The 26,528-nt window shown below is 42.8% G+C and overlaps 1 protein-coding gene across 2 annotated transcripts; it reads left to right on the top strand.

Moving 5' to 3' along the window:
• LOC311276868 (uncharacterized protein) lies at positions 1–26,518 on the top strand. Of its 2 annotated transcripts, XM_084386856.1 has the most exons (4): positions 1–255; positions 22,473–23,490; positions 24,248–24,665; positions 24,771–26,518. In XM_084386856.1, the coding sequence occupies exons 2-4, from the start codon at positions 22,552–22,554 to the stop codon at positions 24,872–24,874; spliced, it is 1,461 nt and encodes a 486-aa protein (XP_084242982.1). In that variant the 5' UTR covers positions 1–255; positions 22,473–22,551; the 3' UTR covers positions 24,875–26,518. The 2 variants fall into 2 exon arrangements, with proteins under 2 accessions (XP_084242982.1, XP_084242981.1); XM_084386855.1 differs by having other exon boundaries at positions 24,248–26,517.
• Positions 26,519–26,528: the final 10 nt, after the last annotated feature.

Below are 26,528 nucleotides of genomic sequence, written 5' to 3'. Positions count from 1 at the left end.
GGCAGTTTTACAGCTCATGTTTTTCTCCAGTAAGAGGCTGTTCTCGTCAGCGCAGGAGAATTTGTTTTCGAAGGGAATATTCCCCACGTTCAACGTCAATGCTTTCATGTTTGCGCGAATCATTTCTCAGACTTACCAGACTGCTTTATAAAGGAGGGTCAGTAACGTTGTAAAGCTGGTTTTGCTAAGAAGCTGCTCCTGAAAAAAGGATCGGTACCAACTATTCGTGTTCCTGCTGCACCTCCAGAAGAAGAAGTGAGTGTAACGTTTTATTAACCTTTATACTAATCTTTGCAAATCGCTAGCACGCTTCACGATGAATGCGGCGAATGTTTACACTCGGTACATTACGGCATCAATATAATTCATAATCCCACGTTTATAATGACCAACGCGTTATGGTTATTGTGTTATTACAAACTGTGTACGCAGGTGTTAAAGTTAACATGGTAACTCCACACTAAGCTTACTTTTGTAGATGGTTTATAATGGTGTCTGTTACTGATTAAGAAGTAATGTAAAAAAAAACAGTTATAACTGCATGAAGATGAATGGTAACACAATAGAGGATGGATATTTAGAAATTATGTTCGGGTTCGGTCACATCAGCGCGATAAGGCATTGAACATTTTAAATTTAAAACAGCTTATTATGTAGGCAGCCAATGTGCCTGATGCTTTCAATTGATGCAAACGTTCGTTTTTGTGATTAAAATACATGTAAAATATTACCATAACATCTGTCTTCCTCTTCCTGTGTGCGGAAATTTGTTTATGTAGCCGTGACAACGAAACACGTGCATGCGCACCTGTGTTAAGTGCGCTTGTTGCTCCGTGGGCGCTGATGCACTCATCCTGTTGACATTTCCAAATGCCTTCCTACAGTTGCTTAATAAAAGCGGGCTTTCCACTCAAACAAACGTACAACATGTGTCATTAGTATGAAAAAAAACATTTTTTAACTGTCGGTCTCGGGTCAGGCTCGGACATAAATATCTTTATGCCTGTCGGGCTCGGGTCGGGTTCGGTTACTGCTCTGTCGGACGCGGGCTGGGCTCGGACAGAAAAATTTGTCCTGATCTGCACTCTACACTAAGCTTACTTTTGTAGATGTAATGGTGTCTGTTACTGATTAAGAAGTAATGTAAAAAAAAAAAAAAAACCCAGTTATAACTGCATGAAGATGAGTCCTCAGAGACTCCAGCTGCCATTCTTTCTCCAAAATATACCCTCAACTGTCAAGGCAACACTCCATGTGTGTTGTGGCAAAACGCCCACAGAACAGAGGGGCGGGGTGAGCAAAGCTCATTATCATTTAAAGACACATGCACTTACAATGAGTTTTCTTACAATACTAATGAGAATTTTTTATTAAAGTATATTACAAACTTTTAATTTAGACCCTAAAGAATCAAATTAACTTGTACAAAAATGGCATTATATGACCCCTTTAATACAGGTTTGGAACAACACTAGATAGTACTAAATAACAGAATTTTCATTTTTGGTTGAACTATTCCTTTAAGGACAAGCGGCAGCGTGTTTACTATAAGGCCAATTTATACTTCTGCGTCATAGTGCGCACAGTAGGTACGTGTAGCATACGCATAGACGTGTATCATACGTAAATGTAACTACACGTCGCGACGACGCGGACCACAAGATCTGTGATTGGTCGGCTTGGTAGCATCGCATTTCCTCCTACGCATTTCCGGCGTGTTCTTCTGCACCGCCCGTCATTTTTAAATTCAGTTCAACCGTCTACAGGTTCACGGGTCACACGTACCATCTCCTCCGACGCCTCTCTCGTTTCTGCCTTTTAGTTTTAGTAATTTCACAATAAGCTCCAACTCCAACATGATCCGCGCTCTTTCAGTCGCTTAGTAGCCTAAACTCAAAACAGCCGCGATGAATCTAAACTAGGGATGCACCGATATGAAAATTTTGGCCGATATCGATATCCGATATTAATTTTTCTGTTATGGCCGATGACCGATATTTACCGATATCGATATGTGTTTTTAAAAAATGTTTCTGAGATGATAAAAGTTTGTACTGAATTTCTTCCTTTATTTTCAGAATGCATTTTATTTCCAAATAACAAGGTTACAGGGCTACCATAAAACATAAGTAACCAACTTTTACCACTTATCAAGCATGCCAGTATTCATGGCAACATGTTTTCAGCTCTGTGCACTCCAGTTAAACTCAAATTTGAGAAAAAGGCTAAATCAAAATATCCAACACATATCCTGACTGTTTGTGCACATTTTTATGTAAATGTAAATGTCCAAACCCTGAAACAAGGTTTCTACCAAGCAAACATAAAAAAAACAAGTCAATTTTAAGACCCATCTATAAAAATGTTCAAACAAAAATGAGAACTGTGACATAACCGTAATTCAAAAGACATGGTGGTCTTTGTACATTCTCGAACTTAAAGCAGCAACAATTTACTCAAAAGTAAATGTCCCAAACAAACAGGGTTTCCACCTAACACTGTGCAGTAAGTTATAGTCCAGGCCTACTTCATCACCAAAGGCAGGTGTTTTTTTACAAAGAGAAGCATTTCTGCTTTCTCACACTGGATCCTGTTTCTCTTTTCATCAACAATATGTGATGCAGCAGAGAAGAGACGTTCGCTGTCCACACTTGTACATGGAGCTGAAAGGTACTTGCGCGCTGCTTTAGCCAGGGCAGGAAAGCGAGACATGTTGTTTTTCCAATAGTGCAGTGGGCTCTCATTTCTGGGGATGAGGGGCTCACTCAGATAGCCATGCACCTACAGGAATGTAGACAAGTGTATTACTATGCATGTCTGATCAATTACCAGCAGCTAGACATTACTGTCCTCCTCCCCTTAAGAGCTTTGATGAACTTTGCTCTGAGGAGATGACCAGTGCTTAAGGTCAACCTCAAGGGGGCAGAGAAGCATTACTAAACAATATTCTTTATAACAATTAGCTTTCTTATTTAAGTAAATATATTTTAGTAACTCTATAGAATTCACAGCACGTTAATAATAAAAAAGAACTGCACAAAAGACTTCGTTATTTGAATTAAAGACTGGGTCTGATAATACTATACCTGCACACTTATGTGGCTTGTCAGGCCTGCCTGCTGTTCCATGGTCGAGTTTTCCTCCAGAATTTCATCATGCATGTCAAGCAGCGACTTTCCACCCTCGTCACTTGTTCTTATCTTCTTCTCTTGCGGTTCTTCTGTGTCCGGTGTCTCCGTAGCGCTGTCGCTGTGCGTCATTTTGTCCACTTGCTGCTGGAGCGTCTTTACCGCCGCTTGCTTGGTGACTGTGTCAAAATAACGGTCTTTGTACCGCGGGTCAAGGATCGTTGCCAAAATAGTAAAGCGGCTCAGAGAAGGCGCTTCCAAATCGCTCGTTCACAGCGTCCAGTAGTGTGTGCTTTGCTGTGCGGACCCCACTGTCTATGTCAGCTGTCTTGCTCAGCAAACGTTTCAGTGCCACAACAGACGGAATCACGTCCGCAGTAGTAGCCTGATGTGAGCTGATCTCCCTCGTTAATTGTTCAAATGGAGTGAGAAGCGTGGTCATGTTTTCAATGAGGTCCCACTGATGTGCACTTAAACGCGCAGGCAGCTCATGATCTGCTCCATACACACCAAGCGCGCGCTTCTGATCCAGTAGACTTTTCATCATAAGAAAAGTACTATTCCATCTTGTCGCCACATCTTGTTGTAGCATCATGGTTTTCGTGCCTAACTCTTGCTGTATGTCTCTCAGCCGAGAGGTAGCAAGTTGAGAGTGGCGAAAATGTCCGACAATTTTCCTCCCGATCGCCACACAGTCAGAAATGCTCCGCTGGCTTAGCACTCCGTCATGCACTGCTAGCTGCAGCGTGTGAGCCATGCAGCCTGGGCTTTTAACGCCGCACTCCTCCATTGCCTTCTGCATATTCCGCGCATTGTCACGAAGCACAACATGTACATTGTCTTTTTTAATTTTCCACGTAGCAAACATGCAGTCAAAAGCGCCAGCGATGGCGACTCCCGTATGCGATCCTGCAAACTCGTGCACATGTAAAACAGCTCTCTTCATTTCAAAGTTTTCATTAATCCACTGAGCAGTAAGGCTCAACATACTCATCTGACTTATATCCGAGCTCCATATATCCGTCGTGAAGCTAATGTCAGTCACATTGTCCAACAATTTGTGGATATGCGTGGCCACGACTTCGTACAAAGCAGGGAGGGAGACGTCGGAAAAGTAGCGCCGACTTGGCAGACTATAGCGGGGTTCAATATGCTCTATCAACCGCCGAAATCCCCGGTCTTCCACTATGGAAAAAGGCTGGTCGTCAAGAGCAATCATTTCCATTACCTTGTCGGTTATTGATCTGGTTTTTGCGCTGTCCTTGGCAAATTTCTTGGTCTTGTCGAGTACCTGCTGTATCGGACTCCCAGCTGCAGCTGCTTTCGTGTTTGCCTGCTGGCTAATGTTAGCAGCATTTTTTTCCTGCAATTGTTTGTGTAGGTCTGGGTGGTGGGTTTTCAAATGACATATTAAATTTGTGGTGTTGAATGACTTGACGCAGCACCCTCCTCGCATTACCTCGACTTTGCAGGTGTTGCAAACTGCTTTTCGAGTGTCTTCTTTCGACACCGTAAAAAACGACCACACCGCTGACATTTTTTCTCCTCTTCAGTTTAACATCCCACAATCATGTGCTGCCTTTGACACTGACACGGTCGCGTATCACGTGCACAAACAAATACCGCGACCAAATCGCCCTCCACCTCCCTCTCCCGACACAGCAACTAGATGGATACACATCGGTTGTGGTTATCGGCCCAATTTTACTCATCGGACCGATGCCGATAGGTTAAAAAATGACGAACATCGGCCGATATCAATATTTATGCCGATATATCGTGCATCCCTAATCTAAACACAGTGGAACATTAAAACCTGCCCCCGCCAACTAGCGTTTCGGCGGTGTAACTGCAGAGCAACACAGAAATGCTCACAACGGCGTCGCCTACGTGCGTAGCCTACAACATACACTACGGCGTACACTCGACGCAGAAGTATAAATTGGTCTTTAGGCTACTGTCACTTTAAGACGGCACGCGACACATCTAATATACAAGCATATGACCCACACCCAGTTTCCTCTCAAACGTTTGCTTTTACTTTAGACATAACCAACTGTTTTTATGTAAACCTTGTGAGTACATATTTGACAGTATTAGAACAATAAGACTCAAATGTAACAGAATCCAGTTGCTGTTTGACAGGCTTTTAATGCCTGTGAGCTTTGCGTGTATGTGCTCAGAAAAGCGCATGTTAAAACATCGCATTAGCACGCAAATTAAATGTTTAACCAGCAAGGCTTTAAAGCACATGCATATAATGAACTTTTGTTAATTGCAGTGTCCCGTGAGTGAAACTCTATCTCTGCGTTAACATGTGATGTACGTCGCGTTGTTGAGATGGAGGCGTCGGAACGGCAACTGATAGAATTGACTGTAACATGATACTACGATATTTTTTCAAAAGCAGATAGTGGAGACATTTTAATCGTCCATGATCAAAAAATCTTGATATCGCACACCCCTAAACTAAAGTGCACCCACTTCCATGGATACAGTTAGTGTTAATACGTTAAATCCATGGTGAACGTTGCTGATCTGTGGACTTAAAGCCTATAACTAGTTCATTCATGGCACAATGTTTCTCCTGGTTTCCACGTCAGCAATGTTTGATTCGTTAATAACGGAGAAATTTGAATGTTTCTCACTAGATCTCGCAGCGATGTTATTACTTAAGTGGCAAATTCAAATGCTTTCTTTACTGGATCTCTTAGCGCTGTGTAGTAACAGTAGCTACGTTTACATGGACACAATCGGAATGAAATCAATCCGACTGATGAATCCGAACAAGGTGTTTACATGAATGATAAATAAAGTAATCGGGTTGATGTGCGCGTTTATATGTCACAAGTTTCAAATCGGATCTGATGTTTTGACATGCACACCGCACGAATATACAGAGTTTCCCACTTTTTGCGCATAAATATTCTCCTCTATTGGTTCTTTATTTGTTTTAAAAAGCAGACGTAATATTAATTCGTCTCTGGTCATAATTTAGAGCATATTAACCGTTTTGCCGTGCTGCTTATTGATCACGCAGTAAGCCCCTCCCCGCGGCCAAAACCAGTCGTCTGTGGATGAGAATCCAAAACAAGGACTGGTGGGACGTTGTCCTGCTTCACTTCACAGACGCGCGAGTGAAATGAGAATTTTAGAATGACGGGAAACTTATTAATATGACACTTTATTCAACAGGAAGAACAGCTCGTTCCGCGCGTCATACGTCATTACGTTAGTTAACGTCATTGCACATGCGCAGTCCTTTCAGTTTCGGTTTTCAATCCGATCAAGTGTTTACATGTTCTCTCGATCGGATTACAAAAGGGATAAACCACCCCTTTCAATCCGATCGAAATTTCATTCGGATTCAGCTCAATCGGATCGATTAAGGTGTTTACATGAAGGTTTTTTAGTCCGATTGAGCCGTCAATCCGATTATAAGTGTCCATGTAAACGCAGCTACTGTCGCTCGATCAAGATCGGCTTGCGCTGAACTGACATTGATGGTCCAAACTGAGCGTGAAGCACAAAATAATGAGTAGGCCTAGTGCAGTTTTTGTTCCACTTTCATTATGTTTGCCATTTGATGTTGGGCAACGTTGTGGTGGTCGCGCCATCTTTAACTTCGCAGTCCACTTACGGTTGAATGGATTGTACCTTCAGTCAACCTGATGTGGAGCGCACAGTTCATGGTTGCATAGCAACAACAGACGCCACGGGAGCACAAGCGCTTTGGAAAGGGAGACAGCGGCACAGCCGCAATTTACATCCGGTTTTAGACGCAGTCTGTGAAGATATCCCCTAAGATCGGGCATCTTAATGAAAATATTGAGTGCTACATCAAACTTTTTTTTCCAGCTTTTTTTATTAAGTAGTATTTTGGAATTTTTACAACAACAGGTGACATACAGTGAACAAAATAAACACCGTACAGTGGGATCGGAATGTCACCTGCCACCGGTCCGGCTGGTTGGCAGGAGACTGATTGCACCTATTACAGGTGTCCCGGACAGTGGGATATATTTTAGACAGTTTTGCATTTGTGTAATGAACTTTATGAAGGATCTTGCATTGGATTAGTCCATGACGAGCACATATGGAGGAAGAGTGGACCATAGCCTGGTCCCACTGTTCGTCCATAATAGCCATTTTCAGGTCGCCCTCCCACGCAGCTTTTGAAAGGGCACCAGGGAACGCAGAGGACGATCCTAGTGATCTCCAGATCTTAAGCGAGAGGGATACAATCGGGCATGTGCCCGCAGATGTTGAAGGCAAAGGGAGTTGGGAGCAGAGGGCTGACCGCAGTGGAAGGCGTGAGCTCGCCCGCTCCAAATGTACCCAGACAGGAAGTGAGACACAGTCGTCACTCATCCAGTATAAACATTTTTGCAGGTTAGCTGCCCAATAATATCGTCTAAAGTTAGGGAGTGACAGACCCCCCTCAGACTTAGGGGACTGTAGTATCGCCTTGCGGATCCTAGCGGGTTTGCCGCCCCACAGAAATTTAGATATCGCACTGTCCAGCTTGTCGAAAAAAGATTTAGAAATGAGTACTGGGATGTGCTAGAACAGATAAAGGAATTTGGGGAGGACAACCATCTTAACCAAATTTGCCCGGCCTATGAGGAAGAGTGGTAGGACCGACCAGCGGTCAAAGTCACTTACAGTTTTTGCAACTAGGCGTAAGAAATTTTTGCGGAACAAGTCTGACACGACTGTTGTAATATGAACCCCCAAGTAGCTAGATCCGTCGTCAGCCCACTTAAATGACGATAACAAGTGTGGGAGCTGCTTAGCCAGAGAGTTTAGCACTAGGAGCTCACTTGTCTGGTAGTTGAGCTTATAGCCGGAGTACGCACCGAACCGTTCCAGAATGTTTAAAATCACAGGAAGTGAGGCGACAGGGTTAGAGATGTACAGAAGCAGGTCGTCCGCATACAGTGAAACTTTATGAGTTATGCCAAATCGTGTGATGCCCTCAACGCCCTCCTCCACGTGAAGCCAAAAGGCCAGAAGTTCTATCGCTATGGCAAACAGGAGTAGGGACAGAGGGCAGCTCTGTCTGGTGCCTCTCTGAAGTGAGAAAGGGGGTGACAGCATGTCATTAGTTTGAACTGAGGCCATCGGGGATGAGTATAGCAGTCTGACCCATAGAATAAAATTGTCGCCCAGGCCAAACCTGTCCATTGCTTCGTACAGGTACCCCCATTCGACCCGGTCGAAGGCCTTTTCGGCGTCGAGGGACACAACAATTTCCGGGGAATCCTTGCTTGACGAGTGAATGATGTCGAGTAGGCGTCTAGTGTTATGGGAAGACTGTGGGCCAGGCATGAACCCTGTCTGATCTAGCGAAATAATCGAGGGCATTAATCGTTGAAGACGGAGAGCGAGGATCTTTGAGAGAATTTTGAGGTCCATATTGAGAAGCGAGATTGGTCTGTAGCTGCCGCAGAGCAGGGGATCTTTCCCCTTCTTAGGAATTAAGGAAATGGTGGCTTTCGATAGGGTATCCGGAAGACGACACTGACGAAAAGCCTCGTTGTACATACAGTATCTCTTAGAACTGGTGCAAGGAGAGTGGAAAAGGTTTTATAATACTCCACAGTGAAGCCATCCTGCCCTGGGGATTTACCGCTCGGTAGAGAATTAATGGCTTCCTGAACCTCAGCAGTGGTTATCAGGCCACCCAATTCATTAGCTGATACGGCGTCTACTTGGGGGAAAGTCATATCATTAAGCATACACAGACAGCACCACCACGCACACACATGCACACACATACACACACAGAAACCTCTGGCCTGAAAAAACCCCGATAACAAACAATATTCTAAGTGTCCATTGCACAGCGGTGTGTCTCTTACACTTCCGCATGACTTCCTATTGTCCCCAACTCCCACAAATGATGTTTTACAAACAAAGTTCGGGAGGAGCACGTTCAAATAATCAATCCAATCTACTTGTAATCAAACAATTACTATGTCTACCCTATCAGCATGAGAAGAAGCATATATATATTCACTCTGTCAACTCACCTAACATTCCTTGACAGTTTTTCAGCATCCCTCCACCACCCCAAATCCTCACTCTTGGCTCATTCTTTTACAGCCAGGAATACGGGGGGAGTTCTCTGGGTATGCTAACGTCAACCATAAAATCAAACACTAACATTGAGAGTGAAAAAAGTAATAGGCTGTGAAGGGATGTAGCGTGTGCACACACACCCAACCACACACACACGCGCACACACACGCGCACACACACACACACACACAAACACACAAACACACACACACACACACACACACACACACATGCCCACACACACACATGCCCACACACACACGCACGCACACACACACACACACACACACACACACACACTTACAAACACAAGTATAACTGAAGTGCATTGGCTGTATGATAACTAAAAGGGTGCCTGCGTTGTCACGATGGCTTTGACCAAGGGGGGCACAGTTCAATGGTGATCAGCCAGCAACTTTCTGTGTCCATCGACAAAACGTAACAAAAATGCTAACATCAACCATAAAATCAAACACTAACATTGACAGTGAAAAAAGTAATAGGCTGCAAAAGGATGTAGCGCGTGCACACACCCATCTACACAAAACTCACCCATCCACACACACAACGAGGTTGGCCAGTAGTCTAGCGTTAGCTTCGGATACCGCGGCCAGCTCGGCTTCCATGGCCTTCATGTCTTGGCTCGTGGAGTCTGCAAATGTCTCTAGCGACGAGAGACGCTGTTGGTGGTCCAGTAAGGTGTTCTGGAATTTGTCAATCAGCTCCTCAAGTTTGGAGAACGCTGTGTTAAATTCCACCTGGAACTTAGTCATGAGGGAGGCCTTACAGAGAGGCCTTTTAGTCATACACCGGAAGTCCCATCGAACATTTTTTATATCGTTACTGACAATGGCGTACCATCGATAAATACAGATATCGTTTTATCGCCCAGCCCTATATTGACATTAAAGTACAGAACGGCTCTTATCCTAAAAATTGTATAAGCATTAGTTTCATTTGAATTTCATATTCAGTTGCATCTGTTTCTGTTTATATGCAGATGCAGTCACAGGACAGTATGTTTATATCACATTTAGGAAGAATGATAATTTCTACAAATTTTCCACCAGAAATACGACCTGAGGAGCTTCTCTCCCAATACAGTTATTTTCAGTCAGAGAAACAGAGGAAGTTACCCAAAAAACCGGAGTTGCTTTATTTTATGACATATGCAGAGCTAAATATGGTTACCAGACAGTCAAATATGGTATTAACCAAATATGGTTAAAGAGACATGACGTACTGACAGATAAAATAAATACACGATTGTGATTGCCTATATGATTTGTCTGCTTTCTTCAAGCAGTTGTATTTACCATGTTTACTATGGTAATGGTTGGCACCAGGGCTTGACATTAACTTTTTTGCTCACTAGCCAATGTGGCTAGTGGTTTCCCAAAGTTACTAGCCACACAGCATTTTTACTAGCCACATTTTTGTTGTTGTGAAATTAACTGATAAAAGTTGACTTTGGCGTGCTAAAATTTACTTGAACTAGATTTACAACCCTTTTAAATGTAAAACCACTGTACACACGCAAATCAAGACTAAATAAATATAACAATACAGGTCATTATCATTAGCTCTGATAAGGTTGTGTGTAAAGCTCCTTTTTTAAAATAAAACCATGTATTATGTATTACATGTCGCCACATAGCTCCACCGGCATACGACGTCACTACAGCAGGGCAGCTAGCTGTCTCTTCGTTTCTGTGTTGTTGGTCACTAGCGCGCAAGCGCAAGGCAACACTGTGTGCATGTAATACTCATTAGGGCTGTCAAAATTGCTCAAAAATGACGTACGAATATTCCCTCTAAAAAAAACACATAGCCTATATTCGAACTATTCGAACATCTGGTTGCGCATTTTGTCAATGTTACGTTAATAACAGGACAAATTAATACAAAGAGACATAACTACTTGTATAGTTTATTTAAGTTTAAACATATTTGACAACGTATTACCTACACAAAAACAAGTAAATCAACTAATGGCCAAGACCGCAGACCAGGGGCGTAGCTACGTGGTGGCCAGGGGGGGCCACGGCCACCATTGGTCAAGGCTCGGCCACCCTGCCGGCCCCCCCAACCTCACGGCCCCACCCCCAGTCTGAGGAGGGGAAAAATAAATTTAATTAAAAAAAACCCTCCTGAACAGAAACGGTCTAAAGGAAGCTGAAATGTATGCATTACAAGTCATTTGTCACTTATGCTACACAAGCCCCATATTAGCAACATGTTGGGTAACGCCCCCATCAACAGTGCATTACGTGCCTGCATTCTGACAGCGCTTAATGGAGAGTAGCAGCTAGACTAGCATTGGATACCACTAACATGTGAGTAAGTTGGTGATACTTGAAAGCATAATTGAAATGATAAGATTATATTGTACTCACTCAGTTTAATGTGTAAGAATGTGTCGACATTGAGGAAGGGTGGCAGAGTGAGTTGAGTAGGGCTGCTGCGTGCTGCTGTTATTTTTGCAAACTTGTATGATTATCTAGCGCTAGCTTGCTAGCTAGCTTAACTCAATTCCAATGTGTCACTCACGGTACGTTCACACGGGGCGTCAGCGTCAACGCTTGACTGAAGGCGTGGCTGAAGTTTGGCACTGACGCCATGGTCATAGCAGCGTCAGCCAATGAAATTAGACAGGAACTCAACAACAAGCTTCATTGCCGTGATTGGCTGCCGCCTGGCTACTGTATTTGCATAGAGCGATCCTGATTGGCTGACGCTTCTGTCTGCGGCGCTTCACTGGCGTTGCTCGCGGCAGAAGTTGAAAAATTCTCAACTTCTGCCGCGAGCAACGCCAGTGAAGCGCCACCGACGGATCCACAATTCTTTTCGGCAACGCTTGACGTCACCCATTCAAAGTCAATGGGAAGCGTTGACGCTGACGCCCCGTGTGAACGTACCGTTAGGGCCGTTACATAGTCAACGCGAGCAACGCGAGCGACGCGCTCCCGTAGAGTCATAGCACTGAACGCCCGTCTATTTCGCTTCAAAAGCTCGCTTTCGCTTTGGACGCGCGAATGGATTCAAAATGTTCAAGCATCGAACTAGACGCAAATTTGATGCTCTATTCGTGTTTGGTGTAAACGCCGCATAATAACAGGCTGCGATGTCAAAATTGCAACGCTGGAATGTGTGTGTCAGAGAGAGAGAGGCGTGGGCGCGATCGAACAGTGGAAACATAAACAAAAAACTTACTCCGTCATTTTGTTCAGGAGTCCAGGACATCGTTAAACTTATATTTATGTAAAACACAACATTGTGCTTTTGTCAAACATGTAACCTACAACTGTCACCCAACCAAAATCACACACACACACACACTGACACACTTAGATGTAGGCTATACATATTAGCTTGCATAATTTTTCCTCTTCGCCCGCCATTGTATTCAAACCTTCTTCTGTAAACATAATATACTTGAATTAATGTACAATACTTGCAATGTCGCCCCCACCGACAACGCATAATAATAAATTGAATATTGCACTTAAAATGCTATGGTTTACCTAAATAAATTATTGCCTAAATGACAAATTATGTGTCTTTCTGTCATTTGCACTAAAAACGTCGCTTTTTTTTTTTTATAAAAATTAAATTGCATAATCCAAAGAGATCGCACTGTCAGATCGTTTAGGAATATTCACACATAACACATACACATAAAACATGATATTAGAGTTTTAAAATCAAACATTTTAAAAGAGAACAATACATCACAGTTGTTTAAACCAATGAGCATTAAGCTCTGTTGTCAGCAAGTCGTTTCCCATCATGCTTTTGATCAGCGCAGTCAGTGGAGAGCAACTGCGCTCGACTGCAGAATCCGACACCTCCGCCTAGCGCTCGCGAGAGATTTTTGACATACGTCAGCATGACATCAGAGCAAGGCGGACCGCACTCGGACACATTTCTAACCGGCATGCATCTAGCGCTGATCACCGGTGATCGGATCTGCGCAGATTTTGCTCATCTTAAACAAGCCTTCTCTCTCGCCCTCACCCTCATGCTGCGTTCACACCAAACGCGAATAGAGCGTCTGGCGCGAGTGATTTCAGTGTCAATGTAAAGATGCGTTTACGCGCGTCTGGAGGTCTTGCGGTGCGAATGAGGCGTCACGCTCTCTACGCATAACGGTTTAAATGAACAACAAGGCAAATGCTGAGTGCTGATCAAGAGTTTTGTGCAAGCAATTTAAGCTCGCGACTCTTATATAGCAGGCTTCATTCAGTGATTGAAACAAATATTATTAACATTAATTGAAGTTTTACAGTATATAAAACCGACACTGAACGCTCCGAGCGAGCTGTGCTATGGTAAACATGGAACTTTTCCTTGACATGAAACGGTAAATAATCAAACCAGTGGATGTCACGGTGTGGGTTTTGTGTCTTGTTCTTGTCTGTCATGTGTTCCCCTTCTTCTTCTTCTTCTTCTTCTTCTTCTTCTTCTTTCGGAGTTTTATGGCGGTTGGCAAACCAGCTAAATGGTGCATTTACCGCCACCAACTGTCTTCTTCTTCTTCTTCTTCTTTTTGATTTTTAACGGCGGCTGGCAACCAACTTAAATAGGTGCATTACTGCCACCTTCTGCTCCGGAGTGTGGAACAGAGTTTTACAATCTATTCACCAAACCCGTTTCTCTAATAAAATCGAAGAAGACTTTACTATTTATTTCACTTGCCCATTTTATTAAAACCTTAAAATTTATTTCCTGCTTTACATTCTTTCTTATTTCTTCTATCATTGTTCCTCTTTCTTGCTCATATCTTCTACAATCAAGAAATACATGAATTACTGTTTCTTCAACCTTACAGATTTCACATAACCCGTTTGGGTGTTTCCCTATTATTTTAAGTGTGCTATTTAAATTTGAGTGCCCTAATAATATTCTGCTGAAAATAATCTCTTCTTTCCTTGACTTACCTATAGACTTTATATTTTGATTTACCTTGTTTAATAAGCTGAAAAGGAATCTACCCTTTGTCCCATTGTTCCACTCTACTTGCCATTCTTCTATCAATTTACTCCAGATTAAAACCTTCATCTCTGATTTACTTAATGGAACTTGTAACTCTATTATATCTTTCTGTAAAGCTTGTTTTGCTAATGTATCTACTTCTTCATTTCCCCTTATTCCTATGTGTGCTGGAATCCACATAAAACTGATTGCTATACCATTTTGGACAATTCTTGAATGCATATGTAGTATATTAAAAAGAATGTGTTCCCCTGTCTTCTCATGTTTAGCTGTCTCCCGTTATGTTGATTAGTCTTCCCAGGTGTTTCTTATTTACCACGCCCCCTTGTTATCTTGTTTAGCTTGGTTGTCTGTGTATTTAAGCCCTGTGTTTTAGTTCAGTCATTGTGAGTTATTGATGTTGTGAGGTTGCATGTTCTTTGGTCTGTTCCGAAGTTTGAGTTTATGTCAAAGTTCTAGTTTATTTAATAAAAACACCGTTGCACTTGGATCCTGCTTCTTGCTTCCTGCTCTGCATCATTACAGTGGAAGCCTGCAGTGCATGAAACTGCTGTATCTAACCTACCTTATTCATGCAATATCTATTCAGTCAGTACAGTAGCCTACACTTTAGTAATGTTTCTGTTTAACGTTAATGCTTCTTCCTTACCTGTCCCTGACCCTTCAGGCAGCGCGCCCAAAGCAGACAGCCGCGCCTCTGCTACCGCAGGCATTTTTCCACATTCGAATATTCATTTTCACCTTCGAAATTCTGTTTTTTAAAACTATTCGAATTTAGAATATTCGTTGACAGCCCTAATACTCATGAGAGTTGTAGTGTCGTAGTGTCACACTTATTTCAGATGCCTTTTGAAAAGACTACAATTATTCAACCCGCCAAAGTGGCTAGTTGGAGTGACTATGTTACCCGCCACGAGCAAAATCCACCCGCATTTGGTGGGTTGGCGGGTGTTAATGTCAAGCCCTGGTTGGCACGCATATAGTCTTTTGCATCGTGTATAAATATTTCTAGCTTATATGGTGATCAGAATCCCCATCGGATCACAAACAGAAGGCATTCAAACATGAAAGTGAGTTTTGAGCTAAAATTATGTTAAAATTAATACTGGTGTTAGCTGGAATATCAGAATCATCCGGTGCTATAGTATCCAGATTCAGGTAAACTCAAATTCAAATTCAAATTCAAATTTATTTGTATAGCGCTTTTCACAATACATATTGTTTCAAAGCAGCTTTACAGAAAGTGCATTTCAGAAATGTACATAGAGAAATACAGTTAGTTAATCATGTATTGATTTAGGGCATAAACATCGCCCGCGTCGAGTCGTCTCAACTGTAGTATAAAATGTAAGTATTATGTGAATGCCTGGCTGAAGAGATGCGTCTTTAATCTAGTTTTAAACTGGGACAGCGAGTCTGAGCCTCGAACAATATCAGGAAGGCCATTCCAGAGTTTAGGAGCTAAATGTGAAAAAGCTCTCCCTCCTGTAGTGGACTTAGATATCCTAGGAATGACCAGAAGCCTCGAATTTAGTGATCTTAAAGAGCGCGATGGATTGTAGGGCGATAGAAGTTCCGTTAAATACACGGGAGCTAAACCATTTAGGGCTTTATAGGTCAGTAGCAATACTTTGTAATTGATACGGAACTTTATAGGTAACCAATGTAGAGACGACAGAATTGGTGTTATATGATCGTATTTTCTTGATCTAGTAAGAACTCTAGCGGCGGCATTTTGGACTAACTGTAGCTTGTTTATTGAGGATGCAGGACAACCGGCTAATAAAGCATTACAGTAATCTAGTCTCGAGGTCATGAATGCATGAACTAACTTTTCTGCATCAGAAACAGATAGCATGTTACGTAGCTTAGCAATGTTTCTAAGGTGGAAAAAGGCTGTTCTTGTAACATATGAAATATGATTTTCAAAAGACAAGTTGTAAACTCCTCCTCTGTTCGTAACCACTCCTCAAGCCCGAGTTGGCTCGCTTTGGACCAAGGTATTCGGCGGGCCAAAACCCCGGTCGTTGGCCCTGAGGAGCCCCGACGAGGCCCGATCTAGCCCCGTTAATCTTTGGTAATAAGTGATCTCAAAACCTTGTTATTACATTTATCATCCAAGAAATTATACTCATCAATAAACAAATCCAAAGGTGTGGGTATTATCAAAGAATATTGTAAAATACCTTTAATTAGATTTCTCAAAGCTACAGGAATAGCTTTGACAACTAAAGAATATTGTCTATATGAACAATCCAAATGAATTTTTACCTTGAAATTATCATAACTTAACATATTACTATCTTCATCCATTAAATGCATTACAGCCCAAACTCCTTTTTCCATCTATTCTTTATAAAATAAAGATTTCCTCTTATGTAAAATACATCTGTTATTCCAAATGATAGCCTTATGTGGAGTAAAATTATGCTTGTACAGCATCTTCCAATATAGGAATATCTGCATGTGAAAATCAGATAAGTTAAAAAGCTATTTTAATGGGTCTAAATCGCATCTTAAAAGAAAATAAATTCCTCCTGTCCTTTGGAAAAGGCGAAAGGAAGACTAAACCATAAAGATTGTTCATTTTTTTACAAATGTTTGTAACCATCTTGACTTAATAACTCCATTCATTGCCCCAAAATCAATTACATTCATATTTTAAAAAAATCCCACTTCAATTTCTTCATTTGTCTTAACTTAATATAATATGTTTCTTACTGTATTCCAAAACTGCTCATCCTTTAGAAAATTTGCTTTAAATTTCCAATATTTTTGTCTAAATATTATTCCTGTGTCAGGCATTAGTGTGACGGTAACAATACAGTGATATTTGTTCCAATATTTTGTTCCTAGATTGTCCATTATAACCATAAACATTTAAAAGAATCAGTGGAGATCCTCCAACAATCAAAACCCGGGGCACACGATAGGTGGGTAATATCAAGGCCGACAAGAAGTGGGCCTAATGAGAATAGCAGAAGGCAACATAGTTGCCTAATGAATGAATAGGGGCTTAACACAGTATAACAGTCAGGATAGACCTTAATCAGCCTGAACTGTAGAATGAATAGGTGCTTAACACAGTAAAACAGTCAGGATAGACCTTAGTCAGCCTGAACTGTAGAATGACAGCTGGACTGAGCACAGTCCACTCTGTACAAGAATGCTAAAGCATAATACGCAGTCTGGTCGGAACTGAGTCGAGCAGAACTGCAGATATTTCGTTTAGACTGATAACAGTCTAGCCTGTAGGGCAGGAACTTCTAGGTTGTAAAACCTTACAAATGTAGACGGAGAGGCCCAACCTGCCGCCATACAAATATCCTGAAGTGATACATCACTGGACCAGGCCCACGAAGAGGCCATGCCTCTGGTGGAATGAGCTCTAACGCCCAAAGGGCAACAAAGGCATTTGGACGTATAAGCCAACACGATAGCATCAACTATCCACCTGGAAAGGCTCTGTTTCGAGGTAGCTAGCCCTTTAGCGCGGCCACCGAAAGAAACAAAGAGCTGCTCTGACTGTCTGAAGGCAGCAGAACGTTCAACGTAAATTCTCAGCGCCCTGACCGGGCAAAGGAGATTCACATCATTCTCGCTGTCAGACTCAGGGAGAGCTGACAGGGCAATAACTTGCACTCTGAAAGGGGTGGCAAGCACCTTGGGGACCTTGGGCAAGCACTCTCGGTTTGAGGATGACTTTGGAGTCATTAGGCTCAAACTCAAGGCATGTGGCGCACACAGAGAGCGTGTGCAGGTCACCCACCCGCTTGACCGAGGCGAGAGAATCTCCGTCACCCCACAGTATTGTGGATCCAAGTTTCGAGCCGAGCACCAGCCGGAGAACACTGACCATTTGGAAGCATAGAGCCGTCTAGTAGAGGGCACTCTAGCCTGCGTAATCGTGTTTAACACTCCTTCTGGGAGGTCAACGGGTATCCGTTGATATCCAATACATGCAGGGCCCAAAGCTCGGGGCGTGGATGCCAAATCGCGCCCTTGGCCTGAGAGAGGAGATCGGAATCGGCTCCGGGAGCCAAACTTGGTTCCTCCAAAGCGGCGCTACGAGGAGCACAGAGCATTTGTTCTCCCTGATTCGTTTGATTACCTGTGGTAACAACGTAATTGGGGGAAACGCATAGAGTGGGCGGCTGGGCCAGTTGTGGGCAATGAGCGTTGTCTAGCGATGTGAAGAGGTTGACTTCCGCATCTGTCGAGACTACTTTCAGTTTCGAGACCGCTCCCAGATCTACGCCTGACTGATACCCGTCGGTCGCCTACCAGGGCTCCAGAGCTGTAACACAGTTCTGGGTTACCCTGAGGCGTGCATGACCGGAGGCCCATGCCCGACGCGGGACGCGCGTCTTCAGCCAGTGCTGAAGTGGGCGCATGCGAAGCAAGCATAAGGCCTAGCATCCTCTGAAAACTTTTGAGAGGAGTGACATTGCCAAACTTGAATGACGCTGCCAGGCGCTGTATTCCAAGTCTGTTCCCAGAAAAGAGATTTTCTGGCTGGGAGACAGCGAACTCTTGGTCCAATTGACTTTGAGACCCAAGCCTTCTAGATCAGTGGTTCTCAATTCCAGTCCTCAGGACCCATTGCTCTGCACATTTTGTATGTCTCTCTTATCTGACACACTCAGTTCAGTTCATGGAGTCTCTCCTAATGAGCTGATGATCTGGTTCAGGTGTGTTAAATAAGGGAGACATACAAAATGTGCAGAGCAGTGGGTCCCGAGGCCTGGAATTGAGAACCACTGATCTAGATGGCTGAGTAGTAGAGCCTTGTGCGTTATCAGTTCCGCCTCTGACTGCGCTAGAATTAGCCAGTCGTCCAAATTGTTCAGTACTCGCATACCCCGTTGGTCTCAGGGGAGCGAGCGGCGCATCCATGCACTTCATAAATGTACGGTATGCTAAAGACAGGCCGAACGGAAGGACGGTGTACTGATAGGCCTGGCCCTCGAAGGCGAATCTCAAGAAAGGCCTGTGATGGTGCGCTATTTGTATCTGAAAATAAGCATCCTTCAGATCCACTGAAATAAACCAGTCCCTCGGGCGAATTTGCGTGAGGATATGTCTGGTCGTGAGCATTCTGAACGACCTCTTCATAAGGGCTTTGTTCAAACGCCTGAGATCCAGGATGGGTCTGAGACCGCCATCTTTTTGGGGTATTAGGAAGTACCGGCTGTAGAAGCCCGACTCGCTCTGTGTCAGAGGGTAGTTCAGCGTAGTTTCGACCCTGGCTCGGAAGCGCAGAGGTCTGCGAGCGAACTGCAGCGAATAGCCTCACTTTATAATGTTCATCACACATTCTGACATGCCCGGGATCATTTCCCATGCTTTTGCACGTATGGCTAGGGGTAGAATGGTATCTGGGCTCTGGTCGCTGTGTGTCAGGGACCCAGAGACGCGATTGGGTTGATACATTGACACTGTGCTTACAGCGCTTATATGGGGCAGCACGCTGAAAATAGCGGCCAGCCGATTCACACATAACACTCTTGTCACGGGGACCAGGAAGTGTTTTATTGAAGGGAGCCCTATATGTGTATGTGACACCGGGCGTGCAGTGTTTATGAGTAGGGGTGAGCATTGAGCAGTGGGCACATTTCCTACATTTGAAACACACGCGACCTGAGCCGATTTTATTGATGTGGGCCCTGAATGAGTGAGTGTCACTGAACGGGCCGTGCTTATGTGTAGGGGTGAGCACTGGGAAGTGGGCACAATTCCTACATTTATAACACTTTCGGCGTGAGCCGGACCAACAGACATAATGCTCTTTTTGAGATTTATCTGGGTCGCCATGAAAACGGCGTTTGGGTACAGGCGAGCGGGTTGTGTAACGGGCTCGTTGGTTGTAAAATACTCTCCTCCAGTCACCTCTGCTGTGGGAACTGTGAGAGCGAAGTGTGCTGCTTTTGATGGCGGTCCAGCCGCAGCGGGACTCGACCATCGTCGTCTTCTCATAGTGGTCAGGAAGACTTGGGAGGCTCAGGATTCAGCGCAACCTTGGGCCTGGGTCCCCGGGGGAGAGGCGGCCTACGGCGGCTTGAGGAGCGCGAGCACTGATGAGAGTCCCTGGGCTGACGGCGCTGTGAAGCTAGCGGTGGAGACGGCGGGGGCGCTGTGTTCCTGCCAGGCGGCTGCTTTTTTGAGCGACCTGTCGCGGAACTCGAGCGGCCATGAGGGCCGAAGTAGTTCGGCAGGCTTTGGAGGGCAAAGCAGGCTTTGGTGGGCAAAGGTGCGTCGCTACAGCTTCCTCGAAGGGAGGAATGGACTGGTAGCCTTTGTCTTTCGCGCCGTCAACAATAGAGAGCGTCGAAGAGACAGAAGTCCGCAACCTAGCCAAAAATGGCGCTTTCCAACACTTAGATCGCTCCTCGGGCAGGAAAGGAGCAGGCCTCGAGTGAGGCGTCGAGCGGCATCCGGGGAGGAAGCAGCCATCAAGCCTGAGCCGCGGCGCGGGCTCTTCCGGCAGCAACCAATCGAGGCCGAGGTCCTCCACGGCCTTAGTAAGGAGGCAGAGAAGTTAGGAATCGACGCTAGCCCGTACTCCACTGGACTCTTGCAGTGAAGGGGCGGGGTCCGGAACGGGGCCCAGCAACTCTTCGCTCCCCGAAGCGAGAAGAGAGCAACTGTCCTCTTCTGCATTGTCCCTGTCGAACGAGGTGGGAGACTCAGGAAGCGATGCACGCGGGGATTCCACCGGCGTGCATTTGCGAACAGGATTACATTCCGGTGGTCTCTGCGAGTGGCGCTTTTTGCGGCGGGGCCCGGACAAGAGAGGCGGAGGAGCGGAATCCACGTCAAAAATGGCTAGTCGAGCCCGCAGGGTCGACACAGTCATGGTGTCGCATTCCGGGTAGCCGCCCTGGGAAAGCGCATGGTCCACGTGGTTTCGTCCCAGGTAGGAAGCGCACAGGATGTGGCGGTCCCCGTCGCTGAGAGGGGCTCTACACGAGCCGCATTTAGAAACACGAGGCATTTGAAACAACGTCTCGGCTCTTTTAGGAACAATACGTGAGTGTCGCGTATGCAAAGGATATGGGCGCCAGATGGCGCAGCAGGAACGGCGGCTGAAGGCGGCGAGAAGACGGCCGGCTTCTTCAGACACTTGGCTCTGCGATGCAGATGGCTCGTCCCGCTGCAGTGCCTTTTCGACGGCACAGGCTTCTTCCAGAGATCCAGCGATGTGTACACTTCGCTGAAGAGATGAAAAATCAAAGAGCATCCTATCGGGACCTGGCTTATAAAGGGCATAGGGCCATGACGCCCTCATTGGTGCTTACGTCACGAGCAGCCTCTCGATAGGTTGCAGCAGTTGCCGCAGAGCAACCAATAGGCGCACAAGCTGCCTCGCCTAGGTCTGCTCTCTGCAGCAAATGCGTTTTAAATTGATACACAATTAAGGATAATTTTTGGCTTCAGTATTCTCAAGAAAAGGGATTTTCCCGTAGCGTAAGCTAGTTTACGCAACACAAGAGTACTCTCGTAAGAGAACAAGCTAACAATAACACATTGCAATAAATGTGTGGAAAAAAGTTACGTTACATAGGTCCCTCGAAACATAACTTCATGTGTCTCATTTGTTCACATTAATAAATCCCAGCAACTATTTCCTACGCATTTTATTTTTCTATAAACCCAAAAGGCCCTCGAAAATAAGCTCTTTTCTTATGATCTCTTGCCTCTTTAATCTTTGGCCTCAACAGCTCCCGCGCCATCTTGTCTTCCTTGGTTAGGTCCTCTGCAAACCGAATGCCAGCCTGTTTGCATACATTGCATTCTTTGGAAAGTTTCCAGATTACATTTCTGCACTGTCGTTTAACGAACTGGGCGATGACTTGTCTCGTACGACTCTGCTCCTTTCTTTTCAGTTAATTTAATAAACTTTCAAATTTAGTTCTTTATTGACCCTTATTAAATATGCAATAATTTCTGTTTATAAATAATGATTGTAACATGACGTTTTTTAAGTAAATTAATCTATAAAAAAATTCTAAAAAACTGTAGTCTTGTAACTATAGTTCATCATTGTAATATTATTTATTGATTATATCTGCGACCCTACAGAAGATATCAGTTCTGAGAATGGATGGATGGATGGACTATATTTCTTTCTTAGCTAAAATACAGTATTTAATAATAAGTATTATTAATAATTGTATGTGGCTATCTGTCATTTAAGGTGTATGTAAATGTAATGTCTGTTCTTTACTTGTTGGATATGAAATAATTAAGATATTTTCATTTAAGGGGACCTGTCCATCTTTAAACATCTCGAGAGAAGCCATCAGACATCATCAATCAAGAGCAGCTGTGTGAGCCTCAGAAGATGCCTTTAACACAAGGATTTGTTCAAACATTTAAAAGTGGACTGGCCAAATCTGCTGTTTTCACCACTAGTCTTTTGTTAGTTCCATTGGAGGGGCTTTTTGATGACCATTTTTCATGCCCATGCGATGTTAAGCTGAATGCAAAGGCATCAAACTTGATCTTCGCTGCACCTTCCTTTTTCTTCTTTTCTTTAATGTGTCTAGTTTTAAAGCCATTTAAAGCTATACAACTTAGAAATACCTGTTCCTTTAGCGAGTGTTGTTCAAATTTCAACAAAGGCCGTTCCTTTTGTAATGTTTTAAATTTCAACAAATGCCGTTCCTTTTGTAATGTTTTAAATTTCAACAAATGCCGTTCCTTTTGTAATGTTTTAAATTTCAACAAATGCCGTTCCTTTTGTAATGTTTTAAATTTCAACAAATGCCATTCCTTTTGTAATGTTTTAAATTTCAACAAATGCCGTTCCTTTTGTAATGTTTTAAATTTCAACAAAGGCCGTTCCTTTTGTAATGTTTTAAATTTCAACAAATGCCGTTCCTATGTTTCAAATTTCAACAAATGCCGTTCCTTTTGTAATGTTTTAAATTTCAACAAATGCAGTTCCTATGTTTCAAATTTCAACAAATGCCATTCCTTTTGTAATGTTTCAAATTTGAAAAAATGCCGTTCCTATGTTTCAAATTTGAAAAAATGCTGTTCCTATTGTAAATGTTTAAAGTTGAAAGAGTTCATACTTTGCCTGATTCCACCATTTGTGTGGGTCATCCTTCTGCTCCTTGATGGTAATTATCTTGCCTGTCGGAACACATACTGGAATGGAGTGTATGTTTCTGAGGATAAGCATCATCTGAAATGGTGTAAACCCACTGAATCGATCCCAGGAAGAAATGAGACCGAACTACGAGATCTGACTGAGAGATTTGTTGCCAATTCACAGGTATGCTGTATACTAAATTTTTTTAATAATTTTTTTTTTTTATATTCAGAAATGTTATAACCTATAACATTTCTGAATATAAAAAAAAATTTTATTAAAAAAATTTAGTAAGAAAATATGATTTTCAAATTTTCAAAAAGATAAATAAGTAAATAGGTTGTTATATAGTGTCAACCATTCAATGTGCTCTCATTAGTATTCATACACAAGTAGATCATGAAGGCTGACTAACACCTAAGTCCCTCTGAGGAAGTGTTCACTCGGCGGCCATATTTGCATATTGTTTCAGGCATCCAAGACCAAGTCCTATCTAGTCGAATGGGGGAATCCTGAAATCCTAAAAACTGCTGGCCGAACACAAAATTCAAAAACATATTTCAGCAACAAAATCTGACATAACTGTCCCATAAATGTTTTCTTATGCTTAAATAGCGTTAACAAAGTAACAGTGCACCTAACATTTTTAACTAAACTAATTGTATATTTTAAACTTAAGCAGATTTGTTTGTCTCTAAAGTAGTTCATGCAAAAATATTTGCTGTTATCTAAGTTTCAGTGTTTTAAAATGCATAAAAATGTGTACCAGTGAAGCTATGAATATGAAATCACCCTGTGTTTGGCCCTTAAGCAAGACTATACGGCTTCACAGTCATTATCCCTGTAATAACACTCTGGATAAAAGTATCTTCTGAATGACAGTTGACTATAAAAATAGTCATTGTATTAATTAACTGACTGATTGTTTTTATTTCCCCAGGCAGCCGGTTGGATTGTGCTCCTTTTGAGCTTATTTATAATACTTACTGCAGCTATCAGTGGCTGCGGCTGCTGTGCCTCCTGCTGTGATGAAGAAAAAGTGGGTGAAGAAAATGTGGGTGAAGAAAATGTGGGTGAAGAAAATGTGGGTGAAGAAAATGTAGATGAAGAAAATGTAGATAAAGAAAATGTAGATAAAGAAAATGTGGGTGAAGAAAATGTGGGTGAAGAAAATGTAGATAAAGAAAATGTGGGTGAAGAAAATGTGGGTGAAGAAAATGTAGATGAAGAAAATGTAGATAAAGAAAATGTAGATAAAGAAAATGTGGGTGAAGAAAATGTGGGTGAAGAAAATGTAGATAAAGAAAATGTGGGTGAAGAAAATGTGGGTGAAGAAAATGTGGGTGAAGAAAATGTGGGTGAAGAAAATGTAGATGAAGAAAATGTGGGTGAAGAAAATGTAGATGAAGAAAATGTGGGTGAAGAAAATGTAGATGAAGAAAATGTAGGTGAAGAAAATGTAGATAAAGAAAATGTGGGTGAAGAAAATGTGGGTGAAGAAAATGTAGATGAAGAAAATGTGGGTGAAGAAAATGTGGAACAACCACTCCAAAATTCTTCAAAATGATAACCTTTCTTGAACATGCATGTTGGTTCATATGATTGGTATGGATTGGTTGAATCACTGATTTGTACTTGATAAATTGTTTGCTAATTCATCTATAATCCGTGTATCATTCGTTCAGTCGTTTTTTAGTTTAATATTGAAAGTAGAAAAATGAGAAAACAGTTCCTTTTTCGATTTTCATTTTTTCCAAAACAACGAAACCAAGAATTCAGCTTGATTTTTCGTTTTTCGTTCTGAGGTAGAAAAATGTATAAACAGCTGGAATATTCGTATTTTACACGTGGGCGGGAATGAAACGCCCCTTTCCTTTGATTTGTCAGCCGAAGATCAAACTGTCCCGTCATCAGGGGCATGTTCAAGTTCAAAACGGTGCGCAACGTTTTGCTATGGTTTCCGGGTTGAACGTCATGTTTCCTGGAAACGGCGTGCACCGGTGTGCAACGGGGTTTAATGGTGCGTTCAAGTCATCTCGTATAGATCGTATTTACGAGTTGAACGCACTTGAACGCCACCACAATGTCGTAAATACCAGTGGGGAGCTCGGGATTTTCTCTAAGCTCCGATCTTTACGAGTTGGGGGCGTGTCAGTGATTAACATGGCGGAATACACAATACGTAAAGGTATTTAGCTGTGATATTGTCAGGCTTTTCTATTAACAGCTAATCGCCAACACAGAATATGATAGTATTATAATATAACAATGCAACATGTAACGATGTGTTGGCAGTGGCTTCATAAATTAATTCAAAACATAAAAATACAAAGTACACCTGATGCACATTTCTTTGTTCTTCATTTTCTAGAACAAGAGTTTAAGAACCTTACTGTATTTTTGTGTAATTAATTAAGAGAAAGTACTCCGCCATTTTGCTCCGACGAAAGTGACTTGAACGCACATGCCGTTATAAGCACGACTTCCCACCTCGTGCGTACGAACTTCCCAGGAGGACTTGAACGCACCATGAGATACGTTTTCTCTTGTTTGGTGGGTGTGTCAGAACTGCAGTCCAATCAGCAGCAACATGTATATAAAGCACGCGGTATTAAAGTGAACTCGCACAATGGGTTCAAGGAAAGTAATTTACAAATGTGTTTGATGCAGCTCGGTATACGCAACAACTGAGGATATTAGAAGACATGTTTGTCGAAAGTTTTATCGTAAAAAATATAGGATATCAACATAATGATGTAGTTGTTTATATTTTTAGCTTCATTGCAAGTGTATTGGTATAGAAATAAACAATGGTAATTAAGTGCTTTTCCTAAAAATGAGAAAGAAAATACAGGGTATTAAAACAGTATGACCTACAAATAAAGTCAGTATGTGAGGCTAAATAGATGTGTTTTAGTCTGAATTAGGTAAGATGTGTGCTTCCATTTCAGTTTCCACAAATGCCTTCACTCAATTGGGATGTTCTCTTTTGTTCTGGGCGGCAAGTGCAGTAACTGTAACATCGGGCATATTTTGTAGTATTAAACACATATTTATACCGACTTCATCAGGCTCAGAAAATTCTTCACAAAGAACACAAAGAATGGCCTTCTCAGCTGCCATAGTTGCAACTCTTACGTCATCAGAACAGTGTGTTCAACGCATCACCGTTTCTGTTTAAAAAACGTTGTGCAACGTTTTGTCGGGGCTGAACGCACCCC

Source organism: Rutilus rutilus (assembly GCF_951802725.1).
Source record: "Rutilus rutilus genome assembly, chromosome: 18".
NCBI classification, from domain to species: domain Eukaryota; kingdom Metazoa; phylum Chordata; class Actinopteri; order Cypriniformes; family Leuciscidae; genus Rutilus; species Rutilus rutilus.
Note: the sequence above shows the minus strand (reverse complement) of the source record. Positions and strands in the feature narration are given on the sequence as shown.